Source organism: Pongo abelii, chromosome 10 (assembly GCF_028885655.2).
Source record: "Pongo abelii isolate AG06213 chromosome 10, NHGRI_mPonAbe1-v2.0_pri, whole genome shotgun sequence".
Classification (NCBI taxonomy): domain Eukaryota; kingdom Metazoa; phylum Chordata; class Mammalia; order Primates; family Hominidae; genus Pongo; species Pongo abelii.
In genome coordinates this window covers 6,903,905-6,930,602 of record NC_071995.2, presented here as the reverse complement: position 1 = coordinate 6,930,602, position 26,698 = coordinate 6,903,905, and the positions used below count along the sequence as shown (strand labels likewise).

The 26,698-nt window shown below is 53.0% G+C and overlaps 3 protein-coding genes across 16 annotated transcripts; 1 reads left to right on the top strand and 2 right to left on the bottom strand.

Annotated features, from left to right (window-relative positions):
* Positions 1-126: 126 nt before the first annotated feature.
* Positions 127-14,605, bottom strand: USP5 (ubiquitin specific peptidase 5). 2 transcript variants are annotated; one of them, XM_024256292.3, is made up of 20 exons: positions 14,409-14,605; positions 11,202-11,327; positions 10,939-11,005; positions 10,610-10,743; positions 10,310-10,455; positions 9,869-10,053; positions 9,030-9,124; positions 8,135-8,328; positions 7,206-7,277; positions 6,503-6,590; positions 6,250-6,375; positions 5,635-5,788; positions 5,123-5,297; positions 4,212-4,300; positions 3,462-3,584; positions 2,794-2,937; positions 2,572-2,717; positions 1,886-2,039; positions 1,513-1,597; positions 127-777 (listed from the first exon to the last, which is right to left on the bottom strand). In XM_024256292.3, exons 1-20 carry the CDS (start codon positions 14,517-14,519, stop codon positions 684-686), a joined length of 2,508 nt encoding a protein of 835 aa, XP_024112060.2. In that variant the 5' UTR covers positions 14,520-14,605; the 3' UTR covers positions 127-683.
* Positions 14,606-14,723: 118 nt separating this feature from the next.
* On the top strand, positions 14,724-20,418 carry CDCA3 (cell division cycle associated 3). Of its 9 annotated transcripts, none has more exons than XM_009247382.4 (6): positions 14,724-15,474; positions 15,686-15,862; positions 16,096-16,225; positions 16,897-17,130; positions 17,252-17,358; positions 17,483-17,853. In XM_009247382.4, exons 2-6 carry the CDS (start codon positions 15,743-15,745, stop codon positions 17,636-17,638), a joined length of 747 nt encoding a protein of 248 aa, XP_009245657.3. In that variant the 5' UTR covers positions 14,724-15,474; positions 15,686-15,742; the 3' UTR covers positions 17,639-17,853. The 9 variants fall into 9 exon arrangements, with proteins under 9 accessions (XP_009245657.3, XP_002822885.3, XP_009245656.3 ...); XM_002822839.6 differs by having other exon boundaries at positions 14,753-15,474; positions 16,822-17,115; XM_009247381.4 differs by having other exon boundaries at positions 14,753-15,474; positions 16,822-17,130.
* Positions 17,776-26,697, bottom strand: GNB3 (G protein subunit beta 3). 5 transcript variants are annotated; one of them, XM_002822838.6, is made up of 10 exons: positions 25,629-26,697; positions 25,318-25,404; positions 25,037-25,075; positions 23,589-23,695; positions 23,428-23,491; positions 23,140-23,302; positions 22,967-23,033; positions 22,687-22,888; positions 20,867-21,083; positions 17,776-19,900 (listed from the first exon to the last, which is right to left on the bottom strand). In XM_002822838.6, exons 2-10 carry the CDS (start codon positions 25,372-25,374, stop codon positions 19,794-19,796), a joined length of 1,023 nt encoding a protein of 340 aa, XP_002822884.2. In that variant the 5' UTR covers positions 25,375-25,404; positions 25,629-26,697; the 3' UTR covers positions 17,776-19,793. The 5 variants fall into 5 exon arrangements, with proteins under 5 accessions (XP_002822884.2, XP_054383878.1, XP_063568070.1 ...); XM_054527903.2 differs by lacking the exon at positions 17,776-19,900 and having other exon boundaries at positions 20,700-21,083; XM_063712000.1 differs by lacking the exon at positions 17,776-19,900 and having other exon boundaries at positions 20,700-21,083; positions 25,318-26,697.
* Between the last annotated feature and the right edge of the window lies 1 nt (position 26,698).

Sequence of the window (26,698 nt, the reverse complement as noted above, 5' to 3'; positions counted from 1 at the left end):
CTGGAACGAGTGAAAAGTGGAGACTTGCCTTTGGCGGGGAGGCGGCCAGAGTTAGGAGTTTTCTGAAACGCCCTCCTGCTAACCCCAGGAAGGTAAGCCTCTCCCAAGGTATCAAACAGGACACAATTTAGCCGTTGTACTTTTATTCACATCGTGTATTTTGGCATTTTCCAGAGAAGGACAAGGAAGAGACAGGGTGGGGGAAAGACTGAGGCAGGAGGGCAAGGGGGGGGGGGTCCCTATTTGCCTCACATCCCTCCTTGACCAACCACACAGGGGCAAACAAAGGGGGAGGGGAGGCACAGGTGATCGCTCCACTGGGAGAGGATGCACAAAGCTACACCCACGCGCACAAACGAGACCCCTCCCTCCACACCAGGGGGCTGGGCGGGGCCACACAGAGAAGCAGAGCATTGTGGATTCCGGGGGCAGGGGAAGCAACAAAGTCTCCTTACAGACAGGTGGCCGGCCCCTCCCGTCCCCGTCCTGCTCCATCCCCAGAGTCTAGCGCTGCCCCTCTGCTCTGCCCAGCCATTCTCCCACGGCCTCCAGCTTCTTCCCTGCTGCCAGGGACAAAAGGAAACAGGGTACAGAGCAGAGGGGCTGAAGTCCGTCCCTCAGCCCCTCTCCCTCATGCCAGGTGGTCTTCCCCTGCCCTCATTGGTAAGGGGTGAGGCGGGCTCTTAGCTGGCCACTCTCTGGTAGAAGTAGATGTAGCCCAGGTCCTTGGGCGGCTTCTCGGAGGCACACACTTTCTGGTCATTGTAGATCACCCATCTGGGTAAGCGGGGAAAACAGAAAAGGATGAACAAACTGGGCATTCCAAGTGGCAGCATGTAGTCTCTCAGACATGGCCCCTGGAAGTGCTCTCCACATTCTCTGCCCGTACCCCAAATCCACAGCCCAGCCACCACGTGCCTTAAGAGAGCTTCACAACCTCACAAGGGTCACGGACCCTATTATGTCTTCAGATCCTGCAGTACCTTTACAACCACCCCCCACCCATTCCAGGGAGGCAGAGGGTTGGTAAACTTTTTCTGGCAAGGGCCAGATAGTATCTGAGGTTCTGCAGGCCCTCTCTCTGGTCTCTGACACAACGACTTAACTTTCCTGCCGCAGCGTGAAAACAGGCACAAACAACACATAAACAAGTGTGTCCAGGTTCCAGTGAAAATTTATTTACAAAGGCAGGGGGCCTGGCCAGGCACGGTAGCTCATGCCTGTAATCCTAGCACTTTGGGAGGCCGAGGCAGAAGGATCACTTGAGCTCAGGAGTTCAAGACCAGCCTGGGCAACATAGTGAGATCCCATCTCTATTTAAAAAAAAAGCTGGTGGCCAGATCCAGCCCTTGGGCCAATCACTGCTGCAAGACCTTCTGTCACTCTCTGGCACTTTATGTCCCCATCAGGCAGTCCCTTCACCTTCTCCCATAGCTATCCCAAGGACTTCCAAATGGCCCTCCTCATTCCCACCACCATTCTCCATTCAAAACGCATGTGGCCAGCGCTCACCTGCCTTCCTTCTTGATGTGGCAGACATAGTGACCACACATGGTAGAGGTGCCCATGTGACTAATGAAGGCAAAGAGCTGATACTCTAGGGAAGGAGAGAGGGGGTCAGAGAAAGAAACAGAAGAGGAATGCTTGAGTGATGGCCCAAAGATCCAGACAACGGCTCAGACTCAGGACAGGAGTTTCAGGGAATGTGAGGCAGGTACTGGTCCAGAGCCTGTCTCCATGTCAGAGAACCCCACCCTCAGATGCCACGTTGAGGTGGAGAGAAGCCCCTGACTCCTGAGGATGGCAGAGCTGCCTGAATGAGGGATCTGGTGTAGCAGACTGACCAGATTCCACCAGGCCTGTCCTGCTTCCTGGGGATACTCACTTCCAGGACCATCCCGGACTTTAGGTCCCACTGGCACAGACTCAGAGATGGAGTCGGCAGCTGAGCGGCCCTCTGAGATGTCCATGGCAGCTTCAGCATCCAGGTCGTCAATGTGACTGAAGATCCAGTCCACAGCCCGTTCTAAACTATTGTTCTTGGAGAGGAAGGAAGCATTACTTTTTTTCTTTTTTTGAGACGGAGTCTTGCTCTGTCGCCCAGGCTGGAGTGCAGTGGCGTGATCTCGGCTCACTGCAAGCTCCGCCTCCCGGGTTCATGCCATTCTCCTGCCTTAGCCTCCCAAGTAGCTAGAACTATAGACACCCACCACCACGCTTGGCTAATTTTTTCTATTTTTCAGTAGAGACCAGGTTTCACCATGTTAGCCAGGATGGTCTCGATCTCCTGACCTCATGATCCACCCGCCTCGGCCTCCCAAAGTGCTGGGATTATGGGCGTGAGCCACCGCGCCTGGCCTAACAGAAGCATTACATTTTTAACAAGTTCTGGGGCAAAAAAACCAGCAGTGAACGCAGGCTTCAGCTCCTTCATCGCAGCCACAAAAGAGTGGTGCCCAGCCTCGGCCAGACCACACCTGTTGTCTTTGGTCTTGCTCAAGAAGGATGGCCCCTCATTCCCACTCCCTTCTTCCCCGCTGGCCCCATGTCCTCAGCTGGGGCAGCCCATACCGTGGCCCGCAGCGCTTTCAGGGCCTGGTCCCGGGAGAAGCCCATGGAGACAATGGTGGTCACGCAGTCCTCGGGAGGGGGGTCGGCTGCCGCGCTTGTGGAGCCTGGCCCACTAGAGCCAGGCAGGATGAGGGGGTTTGCAAAATCTGTGGATGTGAAGGGGTTGATGTGTTTGGGGGAGGATGGAGGCCCTGCCCCACTCTGCTCCCCACCCCAGCCTACCTGGATCATCCATGTGTGACATGACCCAGTTCATGGCGGCCTCGGCCCCACTGTTGCCCGTGTAGTAGACAGCTTTGCGGCAGGCGTCCATAGGGAAGCCCATCTCCACCAGCTGGATGATGACTGATTCATCCAGCATGGGCGCTGTAATGGGAATTGTGGGTACACGGACCGACTGATTGGGCCACTGTTTGCTCCTCCTCCCTCCCACAGGCCAGGACCCAGCCCTCTTCCAATCACCCATTCCATGCATTTTTCTCCCATGGATTGGCACCTTATCCCAAAACCAAAATGACCACACAATTGTAATGTGGTTCCCTGCCCATTCTCGCAGAACGGGCCCTGTTTCTGGAGCATGATACCCCCACCCTGCCCAAACCAGGGAGGTAACGAGGGCAGAGGCCACTAGCTGGCACTGCTGCCATCCACACCCAGAAGGTGGCTGGGAGTGCTCTGGGGAGGCCCCATGTCAATCAAAGAGGGCAGAGGAAATTTGAAAGGGAGGACAGGAGAAACACAAAGGACAGGGGCAGGGGACGCAAGGCAGAGAGGCCCCCATCAGCACGGGAGAGAGACAGGCAGGAAGAAGAGTCACTAACATGTCGGAGAGGAGAAGTGAGGGGAGCAGAAGGAGTCTTCGTCTTCGTTGCCATAGAAACCAAGGCTACCTTTGGGCTCATCCGGAGTGACCAGGGGTGGGGCAATGTCTGGCAGCTCCTCCTCTCCGGGCTGCAGCCCTGTGCCCCTCAGCTGGGAGATGTCGAGCTCCTCTGGCATCTCGATGGACACATCTGTGGGAAAAGGGTCACCTCAGCAGCTCCCGGAGGCCTACCTGGAAAGTGATTCGGGAACCTCAATTCCCTGCCCGCTATGTCAGAACTGCTCTGTAAAGAGGAGCTGCTAAAAGCACGGCACCCATCTTAGGGGTCCCAGTGGAAGACAAATAATACTAAGCCTGGGAGTTGAGAGGCCAGGATGCTGGTCCTAGATCTACCACAGATAATCTACGGACAGGGCAGGGGCCTAGAACTTGTGAGACAGAATGAGTTTATACTCCTGTGAGTCTCAACTTCCTTATCTAGAAAATGAAGGTACATCACGAGTTCTCAAATGACAGTCAGGGACCTGTAAGACTCACGAGAATTAATTGTTTCAAGATTATCAAAATGAAAACATCTTACCAATTATTAAAAAAAAACCACGAAAATCACTTTTGGTTGTAAATCATAGCTATAACAATCAAAGAAGTCTTTTAATATTTTTAGTTAGTGCTTTCAAACTAGATACATTTTGAAACATTGAAGGTGATTTTTATTCCCCTTTCAGAGGAAACTCTGAGAAACACTAGTTTATATGTGTTAAAGCCCCTTCTTTTTCTAGCATTTTCTGTGTAACCTCCCTCATTCCAGCAGCCATACCCAGTTTCTTGGGCACCCAGTCTAAGCCAAAGGTGAACTTCTTGATCTGGATGACCAGGTAGTCAGGGAATGAGGCAAATCTTGTGGTCCTAGGGAAGAGAGAATGTGCTGGTACCCAGAGAATCCCCAGGGTTTTCCTCTCCTGAAACTCCCACCTGGGGTTCAGCCCCTCATGGGTAGAAGTCCCAGTAACCCGGAAGATCCTCCATATTCTTCTCCTCCCCGGGCAGGTGTCTGACGCCTGTCCTCGGCAAACGAGGAGCAGTAGAGGCCAGAAGGAAGGCTGTCAACAAAAAAAAGAAAAAGAAAAAAGCCCAGGCGTGGTGGCTCATACCTGTAATTCCAGCACTTTGGGAGGCCAAGGCAGGACGACTGCTTGAGCCCAGGAGTTAAGAGACCAACCTGGGCAACATAGCAAGACCCTGTTTCTATTTAAAGAAAAAAAAAAAAACCCACACACAGAGGAAGAGCTGTTTCACTGGCAGGAGCAGCAAATGGCTGGGTAGCTTGCTCCCGAGACCAAAGCACTTTTTCAGGTCTCACACTCGTGCCAGGTGCCAATGGCTAGGCACAAAGTGGGGCTATTTGCTGGAAATCCAAATTCTGCCCACAGCTGATCCTAAATGCCTGTGCTCAGCCATGACTGAGGGACGATGAAGAGAGGCTACGCTACAAAGAGACCCTGTGCCACAGAAGAGGGAGTGGTTGGGGCAGGACAAGGTGACAGAGTCAGCACCCGTGTCCCCCCTACCAGGGCCCCTTGGTTCCATCAGGGCCAGCTTACCAGCCCAACTGATTCAACCCTGAGATTCCAACCACAAAGGGATGAAAGAACAGGGAAGAGGCAGAAATGTCCTCTGGGATGGCTCTGCCATAGACCCACAGCCTCAGGCCCCGACCAGAGGACTTACTTGACAGCTACTGACTTGGCCTGCAGGGCCGTGCTCCAGAAGTCATCGACCTGCTCAGGGGCCCCGTAGGCCTCCAGGCAAGAGCTGAAGGGCACCTGGGCCCGAACCAGTTCTGGCAGTGCCATCTTCTCCTCTTCGGCTTGCCGCTTCTTCTCCTCGTACTCCAGAAGCTCCTCTGGTGACAGAATGGGTTGGTGGATCCTTTGAAGGGTGCTGCTTCTTTGCCTCCTTAGCCTCTCCCTACTGGCTCTGTGTCCGTATTTCAGTTCCTCTACCCTTCCAAAGCACCCCTGACACATGTCCAATATATCTCGCCTGTTTCCACGCAGCTCTGCTAACAAGCTGAGTGTCCACTGGGCGAGGTTAATCCTACCTACTCCTGGTGGTCCAGACTGGAACCTTGGCTGGTGGAGCAGGGCATTCGCTGGGCTGTGCTCCCATCAGGTGCCCAAGCATTCCTCCTGGACCTTAGCCTCCCACCGTGCCAAGGCCTTGCTGATGGAGCAACCTACCTTTGTTAAGGGCTGCATCCATGGGCACAGGCAGCTGCATGATGTAGTCAACTCGCTGGGTGTACTTCACCTTCTCTGTGGCCAGGCACTTGATCTTTTCCTCCACCAAGAAGCGGAACACTTCATTAGGATTTTCAGAGCTCCGGCAATTCCTCTATGGGAAAGAGGCAGGGTAGGGAGGTCTGGGCAGCCAGGGAACAGAATGGGGCCTGAAAGGTTCATGGGAGAGTCAGGGAGAGAAGGCAGACTACCACTCAGAACTCAGGGACAGAAGAGCAGAGCAGAGACCTTCCCTAATTCACCGACCCCTCCCCATTTCTGGCCCCATCCCTGCGCTGAAGGACTGTGTTGGAACACGCTTGTATTTTTCTTTATAAGCAGGAAGTATTCTCTTATCGTTGTCTTTGGGCGTAATCTGAATTGGGCTTCGAGCCCATCAAGGGGAAGGATCATCACCTTCACTGTCCTCTTCAGGTGCAAGCACTGTTCACAGGGACACAGACTGTTGGAGTTCAGGGATGGGACTGGGTTGGGGCTGATAGAGGGAGAAATGGGCAGGAAGGACAGCAAGTAAATTGCAGGAAGATAGGGGTGTGCCATCTTGCCAGCCCTTACCTCCACCATGTTGATAAGGTGAAGGAAGAACTCCTGGGCATCTTGTTGCCGGTTGGTGGAGAATTCAGGGTGGCCCTTGCCGATGAGGGCCTTGAACATCCGAGGGGCAATGCCATCTTGAACTTCCTGGGAAAAGTCAGGGCAGGGACTCAGCTGGGGCTCAGTGGCCATCCAGGGGCCTTCTTTAGACATCTCCCAGACCTCAGCTTCCCCACAATCCCAGGGCCTGAAAGGGACAGAGTCCTAGACGCACCTTCTGTTCTGGCACCCGCTCCCCATCGCCCGACTCCGGTACTGGCTTGGAATACTCCCCGGAGAGAAGGCCATGGCCCAGCTTGGCCCTGCATTAATATCCAAAAAAACATTTCACTTCAGTCAACTAATGACCCTGCGTGTCCCCAACTCAACCCCCTGCTCGTGGCTCTCCCTAGCTAACTCTCAACAACGTGAAAAACCTTAGATTCTACAGGAACCCAGCTCAAGACAGACAACACGTCCAGACGGCAGTTACCCGAATGCTCCTAATAGGCCAGGGTGGCCGTGCGCAGTGGCTCACGCCTGTAATCCCAGCACTTTGGGAGGCCGAGATGGGTGGACCACGAGGTCAGGAGATCGAGACCCATCCTGGCCAACATGATGAAACCCCGTCTCTACTAAAAATACAAAAAAAAATTAGCCGGGCGTGGTGGCATGTGCCTGTAGTCCTAGCTACTCAGGAGACTGAGGCAGGAGAACCACTTGAACCCAGGAGGCAGAGGTTGTAGTGAGCCGAGATCGCGCCACTATACTCCAGCCTGGCAACAGAGCAAGACTCCATCTCAAAAAAAAAAAAAAAAAAAAAAAAAAAGGCCAGGGGTTAAAGTGCTGTGCCCCCCAGGCGATCATGGAGGAGTGGAGGAGGAAGGTATACGGCCGTGACTCTCAACAGCTTTCCTACATAGGACCTGGTTACATACACCTGGGTGCTGAAGTCCTGGGTAGGGTCCGTCGGAGCATTCTGGAAGATCTTCTCCAGCTTATCCACATACCTAAAAGTCAAGGGAAGGACAGTTGGAGAGGCTTTGGCCTGAGCTCCGAGGAAAAGGGAAGGGAGCAAACATTTACTAACTCTGTGAACGGGGTCCCCTCAAGAGTGGGGAGTTGCTGTGGGTGAACCTTGGAGTCGCTTCTCTCCAGCAACCTGCCTGTTCTCCCCTTCGCAACTATGTCCAATGTGCAAGCACGCTTGGAGGCAGAGGAGCCAGGGAGGGGAAGGTAGCCTGGGATTAGGATAAGTGCAGTTCACGTTCTATTGGACAGAACCTGTTGACATATTCTGAGCATTCACATTCTAATTGTTCCCCAAATTCAAAAGTAAACTCATTTCTGCTGAGAACCTGCCTTTATTCTTAGTGTACCAAGCCCCGCTCCTCCCCAAGTGCTATATGTCCATGTTAGGTGCTCATCTGATGTCACTGCCCTAAAATAAAGACCACCTGCTAACCCTTGAGTCTGTCAGAAGGCCACAGAGCCTGGGGACTTGGCACTCTGCACTATCAGTGGGGTTTGTGTGTTGGGGTGCTGGTGGTGCAGCTCCCTAACTTGCTCCCCTCACAGCATGTCAGCCAGAGTGTGACATGAATTATTCTTTTTTTTTTTTTTTTTTTAAGAGAAGACAGGGTCTCGCTATGTTGCCTAGGCTGGTCTCAACCTCCTGGGCTCCAGCAATTCTCCCATGTTGGCCTCCCGAAGTACTAGGATTACGGGTGTGGGCCAACACACCCAGCCGATAGGAACTACTCTAAGACTACAATCAAACACAGAGGTGCTGAGGGCAGCTGAAGGAGGAGTATGCCCAGAGGGTGCTGACCAGGAGGGGTCTGGGGAAGGAGAGGGCACTACTCACTTCCTCTGGAAGTCAGGGATGCTGAAGAGCACCTGGACCACGGAGTTGAGGTAGCAGCTGTTACCCAGGTTCCGGATGCCTGTGTAGCCAGGCCCAAACAGGGGCTTGAGTGGCACACCCGACTCCTGGATCAGCTCCCATTCACCAATCCGCTGGTTCATGTCTATCTCCAACTCAGTCATCGTCTTGTCTGTCTGTGTGAGAAGGGGCACTTCAGACTGAGTGAGAAACTCAACCCTGTAGTTTTTACCTTGATCTCGCACTGAGTCTAGGATGATACTCAACTGTGGCCTAGAATTTGTGGAATCACAGGCTCAAACATGGGAGGTATGTTGAGTGTCGTCCAGTTCAAGTTCTAGAAGCCACACATAATTGTCCCAGAGGCCCATTAGTCATCAAGGCCTCTGCTTGAATGAGGAATAAAATTTCCTTCTACCTGAAATGTTTTTCCCATCCTTAAGTTACCCCTAACCTCCTTCACATTGTCACTTAAGCATTACTTCCTCAGGGAAATGTCCCTGATCCCTAAACTAGGCCAGGTCACCCTGCTGTTAATGACTGTAGTACCCTCCGCCTCTCTTTCACAGTGCCCACCACAGTTTGCAACTATTCACTTATTTATCTGGGAATGTGACTAATGTCTGCCTTTTCTTCTAGAGTAGAACTCTTGTAAGCAAAAACCACATGTGTCTTATTCACACAGCATCTAGCACGTAGTAGGTACTCAGTACTATTCACTGAATAAATTATTTTAGATATTTAAAAGAAGCCTGTGTATCTTGGGGATGGGGTTAACTAGAAGATTTCCCCAAAACCCTACCTCAGCCTCAGGCAAAGAGGAAGGGCCCTCACAGGAGCAGGAAGTAGAAGAATCTGAAGTTGAAGGGGGTCTCACCTTCTGCATCTTCAGCATGTCGATGCCGAAGTGGGACAGATGCTCAGCTAGGCTGGGGTCCAGGACCATGTCATCCTCATCATATGAGTACACGTCTAGAGCAGGAGGCAGGAAGAGAATCAGGGGAAGTGGCTCCGGACTAGCCTGGCCACCGTCCCATCCCTTGCACAGAAGGGACTTGAGGGGACAGAAAGAAAGCCAGTAAGGTCCACCCTCTTGGTTCCCTTGAATATGAGTAATATGAGTGAGGTCATGGCCCTTCTGGGGCTGACGGTCAGGGAAGACAGATGAAACAGGGTGAGGGTTGGAATTAACGGTGATTCTGATTCTACCTGTGTAGGATAAGGTAAGACAGGCTTGGTAGGAAAGGGATGAGGATTTGAGTGGGGAATAATCAAAAATTCAGTCTCATCTGCAGTATTTTCCTTTTTTGAGACAGGGTCTCTGTAGCCCAGGCTGGAGTCCAGTGGTGCAATCATAGCTCACTGCAGCCTCAACCTCCCGGGTGCTCAAACAATCCTCCTGCCTCGGCCTCCTGAGTAGCTGAGACTACAGGCAGGAGCTACCACACCCAGCCAATTTTTCTTTTTTTCTTTTTCTTCTTTTTTGGACAGATGAGGTCTCACTATGTTGCCCAGGCTGGTCTCGAACTCCTAGGCTCAAGCGATTCTCCTGCCTTGGCCTCCCAAAGTGTTGGGATTGCAAACATGAGCCACCGCACCTGACTATTTTCCTTTCTTATCAAGATAATGCATTCATGTATTATACATGTCACACGAAATTACTAACAAATGAAATACATTTAAGCATGAGAGTGGCTGGAGGAGGGGAGGCTGTACCAGCTCCATCAGGGGTGATGGTGCCCAGCTTGACAGCTAACGGGTAGCCTGTCTCCCGGTAGTGCTCCACAGCGTGGTTGTTGCCCCCACTGCCGTCGAAGTAGCGTCGCCCACAGAGGATGGAGCCATCAGTCAGGTTGAGCCACAGGTTCTCTCTCATGTCACACTTGGAGCACTTCCAGCCACTAACCCATGGAGAAGACAATCAGCGGAAATGTGGGTCAGGGATTTGAGGGAGTGGCAGAGAAAGGGGGCTCTGCAGGCCCCCTGCCAATCCAAGGTCTCTCTCTCTTCTCCTCTGGCCATCCCCATGTCTCGTTCATTTCCAAGTTTCCCTTCCTGTCCTGCTCCCTACCCTCTCTCCCACCAGATCCCCCAGAAAAGTGGGCTCCTTGTCCTTGCTCTGGGGGTGGTGCCCGAGGCAGAGGGGCCAGGCCTCACCAGGGAGGGATTCGAGCAGGGTTGTCCAACTGCTTGAGGCTGAAGGCATGCTTAGACACCTGCCGTACTTCCCCATCCCATGCCTGCACCTCCTGCTTGCGGGAAGCTGAGTCGGCCGACAGTAGGGCCTCCACTGCACTGGTCACCTGGGGGAAGCAGAGGGTCAGAGGCAATACCCAACCCCCTGCCCCACAAGCCCTTCTTCCCCTTGGCCTTCAGCTTCGTCAGTGCCTGCCTAAGACACCACTACCCTGGCCCATCTTGCTCTAGAATCTTGGGTAGCGTGGGGGGGAGTCATACCCGATCTCTGACAATGTCAGGCAGTCCCCCCAGTCCATCCCGGGCAATCTCCAGGTAATCTGGCAAAATGACAATCTTCACATCCTCGTCTAATTCAAACTTCTCCTCGCTAAGATCAAACCCGCCTTCAACACCTGGAAGGATAGGGAAGAAGAGGGAGAGTAGAGCAATGACAACAGGTCAATGTCCCTCCTCCGAGCCAGCACCTCACTTGCCCCATCCAGAGTTCTAGGGCCATCAATCAGGCCCACTCTTTGGGGCTTTCCTGGTGCTGCTGAGAGCCAGAAAGACCAGCTCAGGGAGAAGAATAGGACTGCAGCGGTGCTCACCAATAGCCAGCCGCGTGGGCTTCTTCCGGGGTGGGTCTCCAGTGCCTGTAGTAGGGTCCTCCTCTTTCTGCAAAGAAGCAGGAAGGGCTGGATCAGCAATGAGCACGAGCGAAGGAACAAGTCGGCAGGAGGGAGGGAAGGAGGTAGTGGTTCATCTCAGAACGGAATAAAGCTAAAAAACATCTGTGCCAAGCTTTAATGACACAAAAGTAGGTGAAAAAAGGAAACTGAGTCCAACAGGAGGGACCCAGCCCTGTCCCTACCAGGCGCCGGGTCCGCCGGAGGTGCAAGTAGACTCGCTGGCCCGTCTTATTGAAATGTCTCTCCACATACTGTTTCCCAAAGCCCAGAAATGTGTTCATACAGATGTAGAGGCCCCCCTCAGACTCCTGTAGGACAAGAGGTAAGGGGGAAAACACGAGGATGTTATGAAGCCTGGCCAGGTGAGGAAACCAAAACCTGGAGTCAGAAACTGCTGGGTTCCAGAAGAAATGTTCTGTTCTCTAACACTGTGTGGCCCTTGGCAAGTTATTTAGCCTTTTAGGACCTGGGACATAGCTAAGATTCTCCCCATTTCCTCCCATGACTTTGATAACAATCAACAAGGACATCAGGGGGCTGAGGAACACCAGCTCATCTTCGCCATTCAACAGCAACAGCAGTCACCATTTATCTTTCCACCTGCTCCTTCTTGGGCTTTGGAGCTCTTTAATCAATTACAGAGGACTTCCTTCACCTCTTTCCTGGGGCTAACAGATCCAGAAAGTAAATGGGGATCAAATACTGTGGACTTCCAGTGCTGGAGATTACATTCAAAGGGAAAAAGGGTCCCTTCGTGGGAGAGGAAAGACGTTCATGTCAGACACTGAACCCAAACCAGGGACACCTAAGACAAACCCTATCTGATCTCCATGATTCAGAAAACCTTCCAGACCAGAGGAGCAGAGATTCCAGCACTTGAACAGTATATCTGATCCAAGTGTGCCAGCAAGCACAATTACCTTTCCTTTAAAAAAAAAAAAAAAATTTATTTTAGAGACACTGCACTCTGTCACCCAGGCTGGAGTGCAGTGGCATGATCATAGCTCACTGCAGCCTCAACCTCCCAGGCTCAAGTGATCCTTCTGCCTCAGTCTCCAAAGGAGCTGGGACTACAGGCACATGCCACCATGCCTAGAATTTTTGTTTTTAGAGGTGGGGTCTCGCTATGTTGCTTAGGCTGGTCTTTAACTTGCGGCCTCCCGAAGTGCTGGGATTACAGCGGTGACACTCAACATCCAGCGAAAAAGACCTTCCTTTTACTACATTCTACCAGGTAGTCCAACCCTGGTCCACACTGTGAGTCTTCTCCCTCCTCTCCTGCTGAAGTGTGGCTTCCAGGGGAACAATGACTTGTTAGGGACTCACAGCTAAACCTGCACCCAGTCTGGAAGGATCATGAAGTCCAGCATTCCATAGCCACCGCCCTCTCTCCTCTGCCTCCCCTCCAACCAATAAGATCCCTGCTGAAGTCCCAACAATCACCAATCTCAAAGCCATCCCCTTCTGACAACAATCTCGCAACACTTGCTGAGATAGCTAGAACACACATAATCCATGAAAACAGGGACAGACGGGTGTCCACCCAGAAACACAGCTGAGAAGGGAGGATGGGCTTCCCCCAAAGCTGACCAAGTTTTCCAGTGCCTTTGTAAGGAGTGATGGAGAAGGTGGAGGAGGAAATTGGAGACAATAAGGGTCTTCCCTCAGATCCAAGGCTTTGAGCAACAACAGGCATCGTCTTCCAGGAATAAAAGTCTCCGTGGCCTTGAACATTTCTCTGCTGTGATATGAAAAATAGTGCACTGTCTAAGGTAGTTCTTGGTCCCATAGATTGCTCTGTACCACTTCCTAGAACAGTGTGCACTGCAAGTTCATGAACAAACAGAGCATTTCTCACCAGGGAGTTCAACTAAGCTCTTTCTACCATGAACCCAATTTGAAGGTAACCAAATAGGCTGGAAGTTGGTTAGCAAAGAACTAGGGCACACTGAAAATCTCTTGACTTGGGGTGAAAGAGGGAAAGTTTCAGAAGATTACAAAAACCCTTTCTGGATTATTCAAAGCAGTTACTAAGGAGAGAGACAAGAGTGAATGTAAGTGTAAAGAGGGACCCACTGACTTCTACCACCTGCTGGTAATTTAAAAAAAACCTTCCCTCCTGGGAAGAATGTGGGAGCTCTGAAGTGATTAAACTCCTCTGTTGGAAATTAAAGATGCTGATTTCACTAAGGACTGGGAACCCTGGAGCTCTGCTCCGCGCAGTGCTCTTTTACCTCTGCCAAAGCCAGACTTCAGAGAAACAGCACATTGTCTGAGGCCCAGATCAAAGCCTAGCAAACCAAGCAAACCACAAATCACAGTGATGATCCTGAACTGGGCCTCAGATCATGCTGTTCTACTCAGTACTGGTGATGCAGTAATGAAGGCTTTCCACTCTGACTTGCAGTTTTCAGGCCATGAGCTGGTCTGGCAGAATACACTGGGCAGGGCCCAGCAGCTTGAGGGGAGGGGTGGTGAGGGGGGCGGATCCCAACCAAACTGCTGCCTTCTCAGTTCAGGCCCCAAAGGGCCTCGGCTTGAGGGTGACATAGGGAAGGCAGAACTGCAGGAAGGGAGGTACCAGGTGGATGGAGCCTGCAAAACGTGAAGCATGGTGTGGGAGGTGGCTTTGTGTAACTAGCCAAGAGTGGGAGCGGGATGGGAAAGAGGCCTTAGCACCCTCCAAGAAAGAAACCACCTCTCTAGGAATACTTTAAAAGGGGTTATCTCAGCTGTCTGTGATAGGCTGGGGGGCGGGGGAAGGGTGGGGGCTGCGGCCATTGCTCACTTCAAAGGAGAAACGACTAGAGCTTTCCTCTCCTCTTTCCTCCCCTCCCCGCCCCCTGTCCGTTTTAACCACGGGGTGGAGGCTCTCTAACTGTGCCTTTCTCAGAACCGGACTTCTTGAGAGCCCACTCCCAGACTATTAACCGCCTAGGTACTGCGGTTCCCACCCCCCAACTCCAATCCCGGCCGAGAACAGTGGGGAGTCGTCCCCATCATTCCTACACGAGACTACAAAACCCGGAGAGCCGTGCGCGGCAGACAAGGCCGACTGCCAGGTTTTCTCAAGGGTCCACTTGGGGGATGTAGTCCGACGGTCGGGCTGAGCCCCTAGCTTAGAACAGCAACGAAGGCAGTGAGTGACTACAATGCCCACAGTGCTCCACGAAGCGGGGAGCTGGCGAGGTGAGCGCGGCGGCTTCCGGGGACGGTAGTCACACGACAGCCGCAGTTAATGAAAGGCAACGGCAGAGTGGAGCGTGGGAGACTACAAGTCCCATGGTGCATCGCAGGGAGGCGGTAGCCCAAGCCTTGCAGGCCCCGGCGGAATGACCAGGGCGATGGAAGGAAGTCGTGCTCGTTGCGGGCGTGGGGAATGGGCTTACCGGCGTGTCGAAGGAGAAGGCGCACTCGTCTTTGTGGACCCGGTCTCCAGCCTTAGGGACCCGGATCGTCGGTAATACTGACAGCAGCGCCTCCTCACTCAGCTCCGCCATGACACCGGCAGCAGCTTCTCCACACACGGCGGCTCCCACCGTTCCCAGTCCCCTCCCCTGCCCCTCCCGTCCAATGAGCGCCACTCGTTAGGGGCATGCGCCGCGGGGACGACGCGCGAGAATGGCAGTTGGACGGAGCCTGCCTGCCGGTGCTCCGCCCCTGCCCCGCGCTTGACTGACGCCAATGAGAAGCGCTCCTAAGGCAATTGATGGTTGAAAGAACCAATCCCACTCCTCCAGGGCGGGAGCGCACGTAGAGCAGCTAGGTGGGCTCCGGAGTTGCAGCTGCTGCGGCTCCGCAGCTGCTCCGGCTCCGGGACTCTTAGAGTCCCTTCGCGTGCCTTCTATTGAAGAGCAGGAGCTGACGGTTTTAGGCCTGTCAATTCCAGAAAGTTTCCTGGGGACCTGTCCGGTCGGAAAGTCGAGGGGCAGTTGTCTTAGTATTTGAAAAGGGGGTATCCAGTGAGGCGGAGCTTGAGGGGGGTTGTGTCGAGTGATTGATACAGCTGTTAACCAATAAGACTACTATCGCTCGCCTCAGGAAAACCATCACAACTCCAGCTGGATGTGCGCATAATAGTGTAATCACTCATGATTCTATTTTGTTTAATAATTCGTTCTTGAGACGAGACGTCTCGAAAGCGAAGGCTGGCACTCCTCAGCCTGCCACGGACGGCTCGCAGGCCGATACTGAACAGAAGTACCCTTATCAAGGAGGCATCACCCCTGGGCAAGCCTAGCATCAGTCCATTGACATCCACAGTCACCATGATAGACATTCTCCCAGACCAACAGCTTCCTTTGGCTCGAGGCGGGTCTTATGTGGAGGGCCTATGGAATCACGTCGGCTCAGCCAATAGGGTCAGGGCAGGGGGCGTGGCGGGAAGTTTGAAACTGGTAACTTCGGGAGTTCAGCCACGAGCTGTTGTGCATCCAGAGGTGGAATTGGGGCCCGGTAAGTGATTTGAATAATTTAATAAATAAGTTAGAGGGCTCGGCAGGCCCAGAACGAGCCATTTGTCAGCTGCAGCAGTCATTAACTCCGCAGAGGCCTCTGGTCCCCCGCCAGGAAGTTTCTTCACTGGAAACTGGGAAGATAGGGTGGTTTAGGGTTGAAGGTCCGACGTGGAAGAGATAAGGGCTGAGACCTGAGTCGCTTCTCACAGGCATTCCCTCCTCGTCCCGGGCTGGCCCTTGCCCCCACCCTGCAACTCCTGGTTGAGATGGGCTCAGCCAAGAGCGTCCCAGTCACACCAGCGCGGCCTCCGCCGCACAACAAGCATCTGGCTCGAGTGGCGGACCCCCGTTCACCTAGTGCTGGCATCCTGCGCACTCCCATCCAGGTACTCGGGGCCAGATGGGAAAGGCAGAGAATGTCTGAATTCTTGGGCCTCTTCCTAACCTGATTTTGAGAGAGCCCTCATGCCCCCACCCTTATCCTGGCCTTATTCTGCAATCTCCATCTGTGTGGGATAGGCTGGATATCTGAGGGCCTTGGAAATTCCTTCCTGGAATATGGGGAGGAGAGGAGAGAAGAGTCAGGGCCCAGACTTGTTCTAGCCTATGGTCTTGACAGGTGGAGAGCTCTCCACAGCCAGGCCTATCAGCAGGGGAGCAACTGGAGGGTCTTAAACATGCCCAGGACTCAGATCCCCGCTCTCCTACTCTTGGTATTGCGCGGACACCTATGAAGACCAGCAGTGGAGGTAAGTGTTGGGCCCAGGGAATGCTGATGAAGCTGTCATCTATTATTCTTGGGTAGGGTCCATGAAGCCATTCTCCCTTAAAGGGGCCTCCATTCTCCTGCTTCGGACCCATCTCACTCTTATCTCAATATTTTATTCCCAGGCTGGGTGCCGTGGCTCATGCCTGTAATCCCAGCACTTTGGAAGGCCGGGGTGGTCAGATCGCTTGAATCCAGGAGTTCAAGACCAGCCTAGGCAACATGGCAAAACCCCATCTCTACAAAAAATACACACACACACACACACACACACAAAAGCACGGTGGCATGGGCCTGTGATCCCAGCTACTCAGGAGGCTGAGGTGGGAGGATTGCTTGAGCCCACGAGGTTAAGGCTGCAGTGAACTGTGATCATGCCATTGCACTCCAGCCTGGGGGACAGAGCAAGCCCCATCTCAAAAAAAAAAAAAATTGCTCCCTTTCGCCTTGAGTTCCTTGATTTCTCTCTTCCCACTTGCTCACCCACCTGGGCATGTGTCCTAAGGTTCCTGTATATTTTGCTCCTTGCTGAATGTTGTGTATCAGGAGGTCACTGTTCACTTCACTTTCTTCCTCTAGACCCCCCAAGCCCACTGGTGAAACAGCTGAGTGAAGTATTTGAAACTGAAGACTCTAAATCAAATCTTCCCCCAGAGCCTGTTCTGCCCCCGGAGGCACCTTTATCTTCTGAATTGGACTTGCCTCTGGGTACCCAGTTGTCTGTTGAGGAACAGATGCCACCTTGGAACCAGACTGAGTTCCCCTCCAAACAGGTGTTTTCCAAGGAGGAAGCAAGACAGCCCACAGAAACCTCTGTGGCCAGCCAGAGCTCCGACAAGCCCTCAAGAGACCCTGAGACTCCCAGATCTTCAGGTACAGAATCTAAAGGCAAGATGCAGGGAAGATAAACTAGGATAATGTTTTGGGATAAGGTCCACGGGTGAGTGTGGGAGGAATAAACTGTAAGTCCTAGTTTTGGGTCCTTGCTTTAACTCCTTACCCACCCCAGGTTCTATGCGCAATAGATGGAAACCAAACAGCAGCAAGGTACTAGGGAGATCCCCCCTCACCATCCTGCAGGATGACAACTCCCCTGGCACCCTGACACTACGACAGGTAAAGGAAGAGAAGCCGAAAGCTGTTACTAGGATATCCAGCGTAGAGGGTGGGAGACCCTTTTACCCAGATCTTCCCTCTCCTGAACAGCAACTCCCCCCAACTCATACACTGCCGTTTTCAGGGTAAGCGGCCTTCACCCCTAAGTGAAAATGTTAGTGAACTAAAGGAAGGAGCCGTTCTTGGAACTGGACGACTTCTGAAAACTGGAGGACAAGCATGGGAGCAAGGCCAGGACCATGACAAGGAAAATCAGCACTTTCCCTTGGTGGAGAGCTAGGCCCTGCGTGGCCCCAGCAATGCAGTCACCCAGGGCCTGGTGATATCTGTGTCCTCTCACCCCTTCTTTCCCAGGGATACTGAGGAAAGGCTTGTTTTCTTAGACTCCTCCTCAACTACCAAACTGGGACTCACAGCTTTATTGGGCTTTCTTTGTGTCTTGTGTGTTTCTTTTATATTAAAGGAAGTAATTTTAAATGTTACTTTAAAAAGGTATATGTAAACCTTGCACCGAGTTTTCTGTGTGTAGAATGGCAGCCTAGAGAGCTTGTGTTCCCTGGCCTGAGCCCACTGATGCTCTGAGCCTCCTTTGCACATCTCCCTTAAACCATGGTGTCCCTATGGCTCTGTCTTTGGCCCTTTCCTCCTGCTTTCCCTAGGTGTTTACTTCTAGGGCTTTAGCTATCACTTCCCTATCTTCTGGTAACTTCCAGGTCTCTCTCTCTAAACCTGACCTTTATCCAGCTGCCCTATAAGTACTTCAAAGTCAGTTTGTCTAAAACTGAATTTATGATCTTTCCCCAAAAGCTATTGCTCATTCCCTCTTCCCTATCTTTGTGAATGACAGCATTATCTACCCAGCCACCAAACCCAAACCTTGGCCATTATCTCGAATCCTTTCCTCCCAATATCCTATATCTTAGCATTTGGTCACTAAATCCTGGTGATTCCACATTTTGTTTGTTTGCTTGTTTTTTAGAGGCAGGGTCTTGCTCTTGTCACCCAGGCTGGAGTGCAGTGGCACGATCACAGCTCACTGCAGCCTCAACTTCCTGAGCTCAAGCAATCCTCCTGTCTCAGCCTCTCGAGCAGCTGGGATTATAGGCATGAGCCACCACGCCTGGCTAACTTTTGTATTTTTTTTTTTATAGAGATGAGGTCTTGCCATATTGCCCAGGCTGGTTTCAAACTCCTAGGCTCAAGTGATCTGCCTGCCTCAGCCTCCTGAAGTGCTGGGATTACAGGCATGAGCCACCATGCCCAGCCTGCCCAAGTAATTTTAAATTTTTTTTGTAGATAGAGGGTCTCACTATGTTGCTCAGGCTGGTCTCAAACTCCAGGCCTCAAGAGATCCTTCTGCCTCAGCCTTCCAAGGCTCTGGGATTACAGGCATGAGCCACTGTTCCAGCTGATTCCACGTCTTTAATCTCTTCCTAATCTCTCTCCCTAACCCCTCTGTCCTGTCGCTCTTGCATTTCTTGCCACCTGCCTCCTACCTTGTTTCCCCAGTGCCAGTCCCTCCCTTTCATCAACCTACACTGCTTCTTTCTGAAAGATCTGGAGCAATCTTTCTGAGAAGCATAACTGATCGTGTGACTACTCTGCTCAGAACTCCTCAATGGCTTCTCATTGCCCTTAGGAAAAAGTCTGGACTCTCTGGCTTGGCATTCAAGACCTTTTATAATCTGATTCCTTCTCAAGCTAACCCTCCCGTACAAACACATGGGCACCATAGGCAGGCCATAGCGAACTGCTGCACACAGTCCCCCAGCCACCTGCTGAATACCTTCTCCCCCGACCCATCTCAGGCCTCCTCCCATAAGCCCACAAGCTGTCCAGTACCCAGCCCTTATCACAGCACCTGTAACACATTACAGCCCTTAAATGGGACCTGGGTCTTTTTGGAACAGGAGAGAGTGGAAGGCAAACATCACAGATGTACCAGGGTGCTACACTTTATTGCAGGTGTCTTAGGAGAGAAGAAAAGGTAGAAAAAGGAGAAAGCATGAATAAGAAGAGGGCCAGGACCCTAGTGGTGCCAGAGCCATAGTCCCAGGGCCAAACGCCCTATACCACCCAGGTCTGGACAAAGGGAGTGGCTCTGGGGGAGGAATCCTAGGGCCTGGGGCCTCAGACTGAAGTCTGCTGGGCCTGCAAAGGGCTGGGGAGGGGCCGGTTGTCCTTGCTCATTAAGGGAGAGGCTGTGAGGACTGTGGGGAGGGAACGCCATGGGAGGAGATGGGGCAGTTCTTTGCCCCCGTGTCCCTGATGCTGCCTCCCAAAGGCACAGTCCCCATGCTCCCCACTGCCCTCAAAGGAGAAAGCTTAGTGGGAATGGCACCTGGAATATAGAAGAGAACACCTGAATGACATGGGGTCAGGGAGGGGGCTGCTGAGTGTCTTCATTGCCTTCCACTTCCCTTTCTCCAGCCTCCTCAGTTCCAGATTTTGAGGAAGCTGTCCCAGGAACCTGTGGCCACAGCCATCCCATCAGCTGTGACTCCCAGGCAGCTGACCCTGTTATCGTGGCCAGAGAGGATGCCTGAGGAAGAGGGAAAGGAGTCAGCCTGTCTCTCCAAGCTGATTTGGAAAGCAGTGTGTGCATGCGTGCAGGTGTATGCGTGCATGGGTGTGTGTATGGGTGTGGGGGGGTATGTGTGCATGTGTGCGTGTGTGTATGTGTGTGTGCGCATGTGTGCTTGAGCACATGCATGCAGGGATCCTAGACTCAGTAGGCTGGGCTCAACCCCTGAAGAAGGCTAAGAGACTGAAAGAGGATTAGCTGTAGGGCAGGGAGTTCTCTGTCAAGAGCTTTGGTTGGGGGAGGGCTGGGATCAGACAGAGAAAGGCTGGAAGCATCCGTTTACTATGAAAAAACCGAGGGCACCTTGACAGGTGCTGGAAAACAGAAGACAACCGTTCATCCTATTTCTTTGTTTCCAGATGAAGAAACTGAGGCCCATGGAGGAGTGACTTGTGCAAGGTCACTCAGAAAGTGAGCAACAGAATTAGGATTTGGATTCTACCCCTGGCCAGTGTTATTTTCATCAGCACCTGGCCTCTTGATAGAGAAGAAGCCATCCTATCTGACCAACTTCAGGCTAGTCTTAGATGAGCCCTAGGCTGCTGTCAGGGCCCTCGGGCAACTCCAGATCTCCTTGATTCTGCCTTGATTCCATGTTTCCCTGAGGCTGTCTTGCCTCTCAGTGGGTGCCCCTGAAATGCCAGGAACCCAGAACTGACCGGACAGTCATGGTCCACAGATCTCCTAGGGCAGGGAGAAGCCATGGCATTGGACGGTGGAGAGAGGCTGCTTAGAGCAACACTGAGGGAAGACAGTCCTAGTTGGGAACCAAGGGGTACTGGATTCCAGGGGTGGAGTCACCCAGTGACAAAGGACAGCAGTAAGAGAGTCCGAAATGGGAGCTGATGGGGGGTACAGAATGGGGAGGGAGGGCTGGGGAGGGTCCTTCCAGCTGAGGAAGCAGCAGCCAGGGCTGGCCCTTACCCACACGCTCAGACTTCATGGAGTCCCAGACATTGCAGTTGAAGTCGTCGTAGCCAGCGAATAGCAGGCGGCCACTGAGGGAGAAGGCCACGGACGTGATGCCGCAGATGATGCTCTCGTGGGAGAAGCAGATCAGCTCCTGGTCTGCCCGCAGGTCAAACAAGCGGCAGGAAGCATCATCCGAGCCCGTGCAGATGGCCTCTCCATTGGGGAAGAACTGAGGGCACAGGTGGCAAGTGCGTCAGGGATCAGACCTGGGCAGCCCACAGCCTCTCCCGCCCTCTGCCTCCCATCTGACAGCTCCAGGGCGAGCCGCTGCTCTCAGCCTCCCTGCCTGTCCCTTCCTTGGTTTGGGGTGAGAAGCAGCCCTGCCAACACGTACCACGTGCCAGTGACTTCCCTATGCCCCTCGCCTGCTCCGCACTATACAGCGCTGCAGGCAGGCATCATTTCCCTGTCGCAGGCAAGAGCACCAAGGCTTGCCTGCAGTGACCTGGCTAGAAGGGCGGACGGAGGTTGTCCCGGACTCCTAGACGACACAAGTGGGCTGGATCGGGGTGTGCAAGAACAGGGTCCAGTACAAATGCAAGGCCTGAATCTCATGGCAAGGAAATGTCAGATAAGCTCAAACGGAGGGAGAGTCTACAGAAAACTGGTTTGTACTCTTCAAAAATGTCAGTGACATAAAAGACAATGAAAGGTGGGAAAACAGTTCCAGTTTAAAGGTGGTGACGAAAAAGATATGGCAAGGAAATGCAATGCACGTTTCCGGATTGGATCCTGGACAGAAAAAAACATTAACTATTATGGACATTTTTGAGGCAATTGGTGAAATTTGAATATAGACTGTAGACTGTAGTATTGTGTCAATGTTGAGTTCCTGATTTTAAGAATCGTACTGTGATTATGCTAAGGAAGGGCTTTGTTTTAGGAAGTACTTAAGGGATAAAGAAACACGATGTCTGCAACTTACTTTCAAAAGACACAGAAAGAAAATGTGTATCTTCATCTAAGTGTGTATGTGTGTGTATCTATGGCTATTTCTCTACAGAGAAAAAATGATAAGGCAAACGTGATAAAATAGGCTGGGCGTGGTGGCTTGTGCCTGTAATCCCAATATTTTGGGAGACTGAGGCAGGAGGATCGCTTGAGCTCAGAAGTTCCAGCTCAGCCTGGGCAACATAGTGGGAACCCGTCTCTACACAAAAATCAAAACATTAGCCAAGCGTGGTCACATGCACCTGTAGTCCCAGCTACTCAGGAGGCTGTGGTGGGAGGATTGGTTGAACCCTGGAGGTTGAGGCTGCAGTGAGCCATGATCGCACCACTGCATCCAGACTGGGCAACAGTGTGAGACTCTGTCTCCAAAAAAAGGAAAGAAAGAAAGGGCTAGGGAAGATTGGGCACGGTGGCTCACACCTGTAATCCCAGCACTGCACTCTGGGAAGCTGAGGTGGGAGGATCACCTCAGGTCAAGAGTTCAAGACCAGCCTGGCCAACATGGCAAAACCCCATCTCTACTAAAAATACAAAAATTAGCCAGGCGTGGTGGCGCACACCTGTAATCCCAGCTACTCAGGAGGCTGAAGCAGGAGAATTGCTCCAACCCAGGAGGCAGAGGTTGCAGTGAGCCAAGATTGCACCGCTGCACTCCAGCCTGGGCGACAGAGTGAGACTCTGCCTCAAAAAAAAAAAAAAAAAAAAAAAAAGTAAGAAAGGGCTAGGGAAGCTATGGGAAGGGCAGAGGATGTGTACTGTATGTGTTGTGGGGAGTGTGGGGGAAAGAGTTGGAGTGAAGTGGGGGTGGGGGGTGCACTCACACAGATGGCATTGATGTCAGACTCGTGGCCAGTGAAAGTCTGACGGCAGGTCCCCTCTCGCACATCCCAGAGCTTGGCGCTGGCATCACAGGCCCCCGAAATGAAGAGATTGAAGTCAGGAGACACAGCCAGGCTCATGCAGTCACCCGTGTGTCCCACGAACACAGTCTTCTGCTGCCCAGTCTCAATGTCCCACAAGGCACTGCCAAAAAGGAGGGAGACTGTTAGAGAAAGGCCAGACCCACTCCCAAGCCCCAGCACCAGCAACATTCAGCCTCACCACGTGGTGTCCCCTGAGCTGGTCACAATATTGTTGTCATCCAGAAAGCGGCAGCAGGAGAGATAACCTGGAGGCGGTTAGAAGGACAGTGCCCTGGCTGCAGAGCCATAGCCCACTGGAAACCCAGGGTTCCCTGAACCCCTCAGGAGGGGAGGAGAGGGTCTCTCCCTCACCTGTGTGAGCAGAAAGCTCCCGGCTGACCTTGACATTGCCCTCACGGGATTTGAGGTTGTAGATGGAACACATGTTGTCCAGCCCCCCACATGCCACAAAGTTCCCTGATGGGGCATAGGCACAGGTCATGACCCAGGAGGAGCGCAGTGGGATGGCGTGCACCTGCAGGGAGGGTGGTTTGAGCAGAGATGGGACCAGAGCCAAGCTCCCAGCTAGGCAGAGGAGGGTAGGCATAGCACCCTTAGGAAGGATGCAGTGGTGGAGGCTCGGGGAGGCAGGGCTGGTACCTTGTTGGTGGTGTAGCTGTCCCACACGATCAGCTTCCCATCTTGCGAGGCACTTACCAGCAGCCTGGGGAGAGGGCATCCCATATCACATAAGCCTCTCCTTCCCGCCTTCCTCACTCCCGCTCTCGCCCTCCCATCCTCGGTTCCCCCCCAAGCCTCACTTAGAATCAGTGGCCCAGTGCATGGCGTAGATCTTGGCCAGGTGCCCCCTTAACGTCCGCCGCGTCCGCATCTGGACTCGTCCCACCACCTCTAGGCCAGACACCAGCTACAGAGAGAGGGGCACTGAATATCAGGGTGAGCAGGCTACATGCCCAGATGTCTGTCACTGCCACTGATCTATACAAGTTCCTGCTCTGTGCCAGGCTCTAAGTCAGGCCCCCAGCCTTAGAGAAATAAGTCTCTGCCCTGGGGTGTCTTAGACCGATGTGGGAAAGAGATGCATGCATGGCGAGGGGTGTGTTGCTAAGTGTTTAGCAAGCACCTCTCCAGTGTTGGTGAGGAAGGTGGGAAGGTGATTTCCATGATACGAATACTTGCACTTTGACCAGTTTCCAGCTGCCAATGTGAGGTCATTGGAAACAGATTTGGGAAGAGATGCACACAGCTGGCTCTCCCAAGCCGAGAGGAGCCTGCTTTCACCCGCCACTGCAGCATGGCTAGCTTTTTAACTGGGTGCCTGGGGCATCAGCATGACCCTGACTACACCTCCTGAAATTTGTGGTACTATGCCCCTTGAGCTCTAACCAGATTTTAGACTTAGGCTGGGGGTCCAGAGTGAACAGACTTGATTTGCCATCACTTGTGTTGCTATCTTTTTAAAAAAAGTTAAAAACAATTTTTTTTATATATTAAGAAGAGATCTCACTATGTTGCCCAGGCTGGTCTCAAACTTCTGAGCTCAAGCGATCCTTCCATGTCCGTCTCCCAAAGGGCTGGGATTACAGGCGTGAACCACTGCGCCCGGCCTGCTTTGTTATCTTGGGCAAGTTACTTCACCTCCCTGAGTCTGTTTACTCAAGGTGTAAAATGAGGCTTATCATAGCACCTACCTTACAGAGATATCATGAAAATTCAATGAAATTAGGTATTTATGCAGTTTAGCCCAGTATCTGGCTCATAAAAAGTGTTCACCATTAACATATTTAATCCAATCTAAGACGCATCACTAAGAAAGAAAAGATGCTGTCAGTTCTAATTGAAATGATGATCCATTGTTGAATGCACCTTGATTTCGGAGATGTCAAAATGTGAAGAAATGTGCATCTTAGAACTGACAAAATACAGTATAGAAAACTAGCAGCTAGAGTCTACAAGGGCTTTATAATTTACAAAGTACTATCGCCTCTTCATCTTCAAGGCCCTGGGAGGGGGCTGTGATGACTCTTGTTCTACGGATGAGAATAGGAACCGTGTCCGCATCTTTCGCATCCAATATGGTGCCTGGCTCTGAGCAGGTCCCACTAAATGTTGGTCAAATTAATTAATTAATGGGTTTCCTCACTCCAAGGACATGCTGTGCTAATGCTCGGAGCAATGCGCTATTGCGGGTCAGGGAGCTCCCTTCCCCTCCCCCCATGCCCTGCCTTCGGGGGAACGGGGGTCTTACCTCTGCCAGAGTAACGTCAGCACAGGCTTTCCTGGCATCCTGCAGGGAAAGGAGACATCAGAGGAGCAAGGGCGAGGTGGGGGTGGCGGGCGCATGGGCCTTCAGGCCAGGTTGGACTTGGGGCTCTGGGGCTTGGGGGTCTCAAATATGCGAGCCGAGTTTAGAAAGTCCCTGGTCACTTCCAGTCACTCAAGAGCAAACCCAGCCCCCTCCCCCTGGGCCACACTGCCTCATGTCCCCAGCTGTTTTCTGGGGCCCCAGTGGGAGGGCTCTGGAGTTACTGCAATCTGCTTCTTGAGCTGCTCCGCTTCCTGACGCAGTTGCTCCATCTCCCCCATGGCTGACAGGTCGAGGGGTAGCTCTGGCTCCTGCCAGGAACATGGGGTCGGTGTCGAGGAACCCCCCACCAGGCTGTGCTTCTGCCCTTCGTGCCCACACCAGACTCCAAGACACAGGGAAATGACTGGGTGGCTGCACCCTCTCCCCAGCTAGGCCCTCCAAGTTTGGGGTCCTTTGCATCCAGCCCCAGCCCACCTGAGCCCTGCCTGCACCCCAGCCCAGGAGAGCAGAGCCCAGGCCAGCTCCCTCTTACTTGGGCTCTGGCTGGACCTCAGCCGGGTTTCCAGCTCCGGTTCCTGGGAGCCTCCTTACTCCCTCAGCTGCGACGCCCGCGCCCGCCTGTCACCTGCCCAGGCTCTGCTGCCAGAGGAGCTGGCCTGGCCTGGCCCCGGCCGGCGGGGGGTTGGGGGGGGCCTGACAGGGAAGGGTAGAGCCAACCACGATGTCAGGCAAATGAAATCAGCTGGTAGGGGTGGGTGGAAGAGGACAGGGAGGGAGGGAGGTGTGCGGATTCCAGAGAGACTTGAGCTCAGCCTGGAGGAGGGTTGGGGGCAGGAGTGTGGGGACATAGAGAGGAGCGGCCCCCACCACAAGCCCTGAGAGAGGAGGGGGTGAAGGGGTTCTTCCCTGGTCAGTCTCTGCAGGCAGAGATAAGAGCATCAGGCCCCACAGGATTAGAGTAAAGCTGTGAGGATTAAGGGTTGGGGTTTGGGAGGGGTGCAAAGGAGCAGAGGCAACTACAGCTCCAGTGGCCCCCCTGGTCCCGGCCCCCATCCATGGTGATGATCTTGGCAGTCAGCGCCACTTAGCAACCAGGCCAGGAGGCGGGATATAAGGGTGATAGATGGCCCCATTGTCCGTACCTCAAACTGTGCTCCTTAGGCTCAGGGTGGTGAGGAAGAGGGTTTGGTGAGTATGGGAGGGTACAGGCAGGAGCTGAGATTAGAAAGGACTGATCTGGATAATCCTTCTTCTCGACAAACCCCAACCAGCTGCCTCTGGGTCTGATCCTGTCAGGGGAGAAAGGTATAGGGGACCCACAGAGAAGGATGGACAGGTCTGCCCCTGTTGTGGGTGGGCAACGGATTTCAAGTGGAGGGAAGCCCTGCACCCTGCTCCCAGGCTGGGGTCTGGCCCCCTCCTTTGCCCTCTCAAGGCTGTGAAAGCAGGAGTCAGAGAGAAAGCAGGCGGCCCTAAGTCTCAGCAAAGCTCAGTGAGGGAAGACAGGGCTTAGACTTGGAGTTCTAAGGAGCAGCTGCCAGGGGCTTGGGTCATTTGCATGAGGGGAGCAGGTGGCTGAGATTTCCCTGACAAATCACAGGC

Bases quoted from the DNA above. Each gene is read 5' to 3' on its own strand.
- GNB3 (XM_063712000.1), bottom strand. From the start codon at position 25,374: ATGGGGGAGATGGAGCAACTGCGTCAGGAAGCGGAGCAGCTCAAGAAG. The intron at 23,034-23,139 runs GTGAGGGAGAGA...AACCGCCTCCAG, and splicing joins GGAGCTTTCTGCTCACACAG to GTTATCTCTCCTGCTGCCGC. The intron at 21,084-22,686 runs GTGAGTGCACCC...CTGTGCCCTCAG, and splicing joins CTGACATCAATGCCATCTGT to TTCTTCCCCAATGGAGAGGC.
- USP5 (XM_024256292.3), bottom strand. From the start codon at position 14,519: ATGGCGGAGCTGAGTGAGGAGGCGCTGCTGTCAGTATTACCGACGATC. The intron at 10,744-10,938 runs GTGAGCACCGCT...CTATCCTTCCAG, and splicing joins GCCCACGCGGCTGGCTATTG to GTGTTGAAGGCGGGTTTGAT. The intron at 6,376-6,502 runs GTGCGTCTAGGA...GACTTTTCCCAG, and splicing joins AGCGGGTGCCAGAACAGAAG to GAAGTTCAAGATGGCATTGC.
- CDCA3 (XM_009247381.4), top strand. From the start codon at position 15,743: ATGGGCTCAGCCAAGAGCGTCCCAGTCACACCAGCGCGGCCTCCGCCG. The intron at 16,226-16,821 runs GTAAGTGTTGGG...TTCTTCCTCTAG, and splicing joins TATGAAGACCAGCAGTGGAG to ACCCCCCAAGCCCACTGGTG. The intron at 17,131-17,251 runs GCAAGATGCAGG...TACCCACCCCAG, and splicing joins TTCAGGTACAGAATCTAAAG to GTTCTATGCGCAATAGATGG.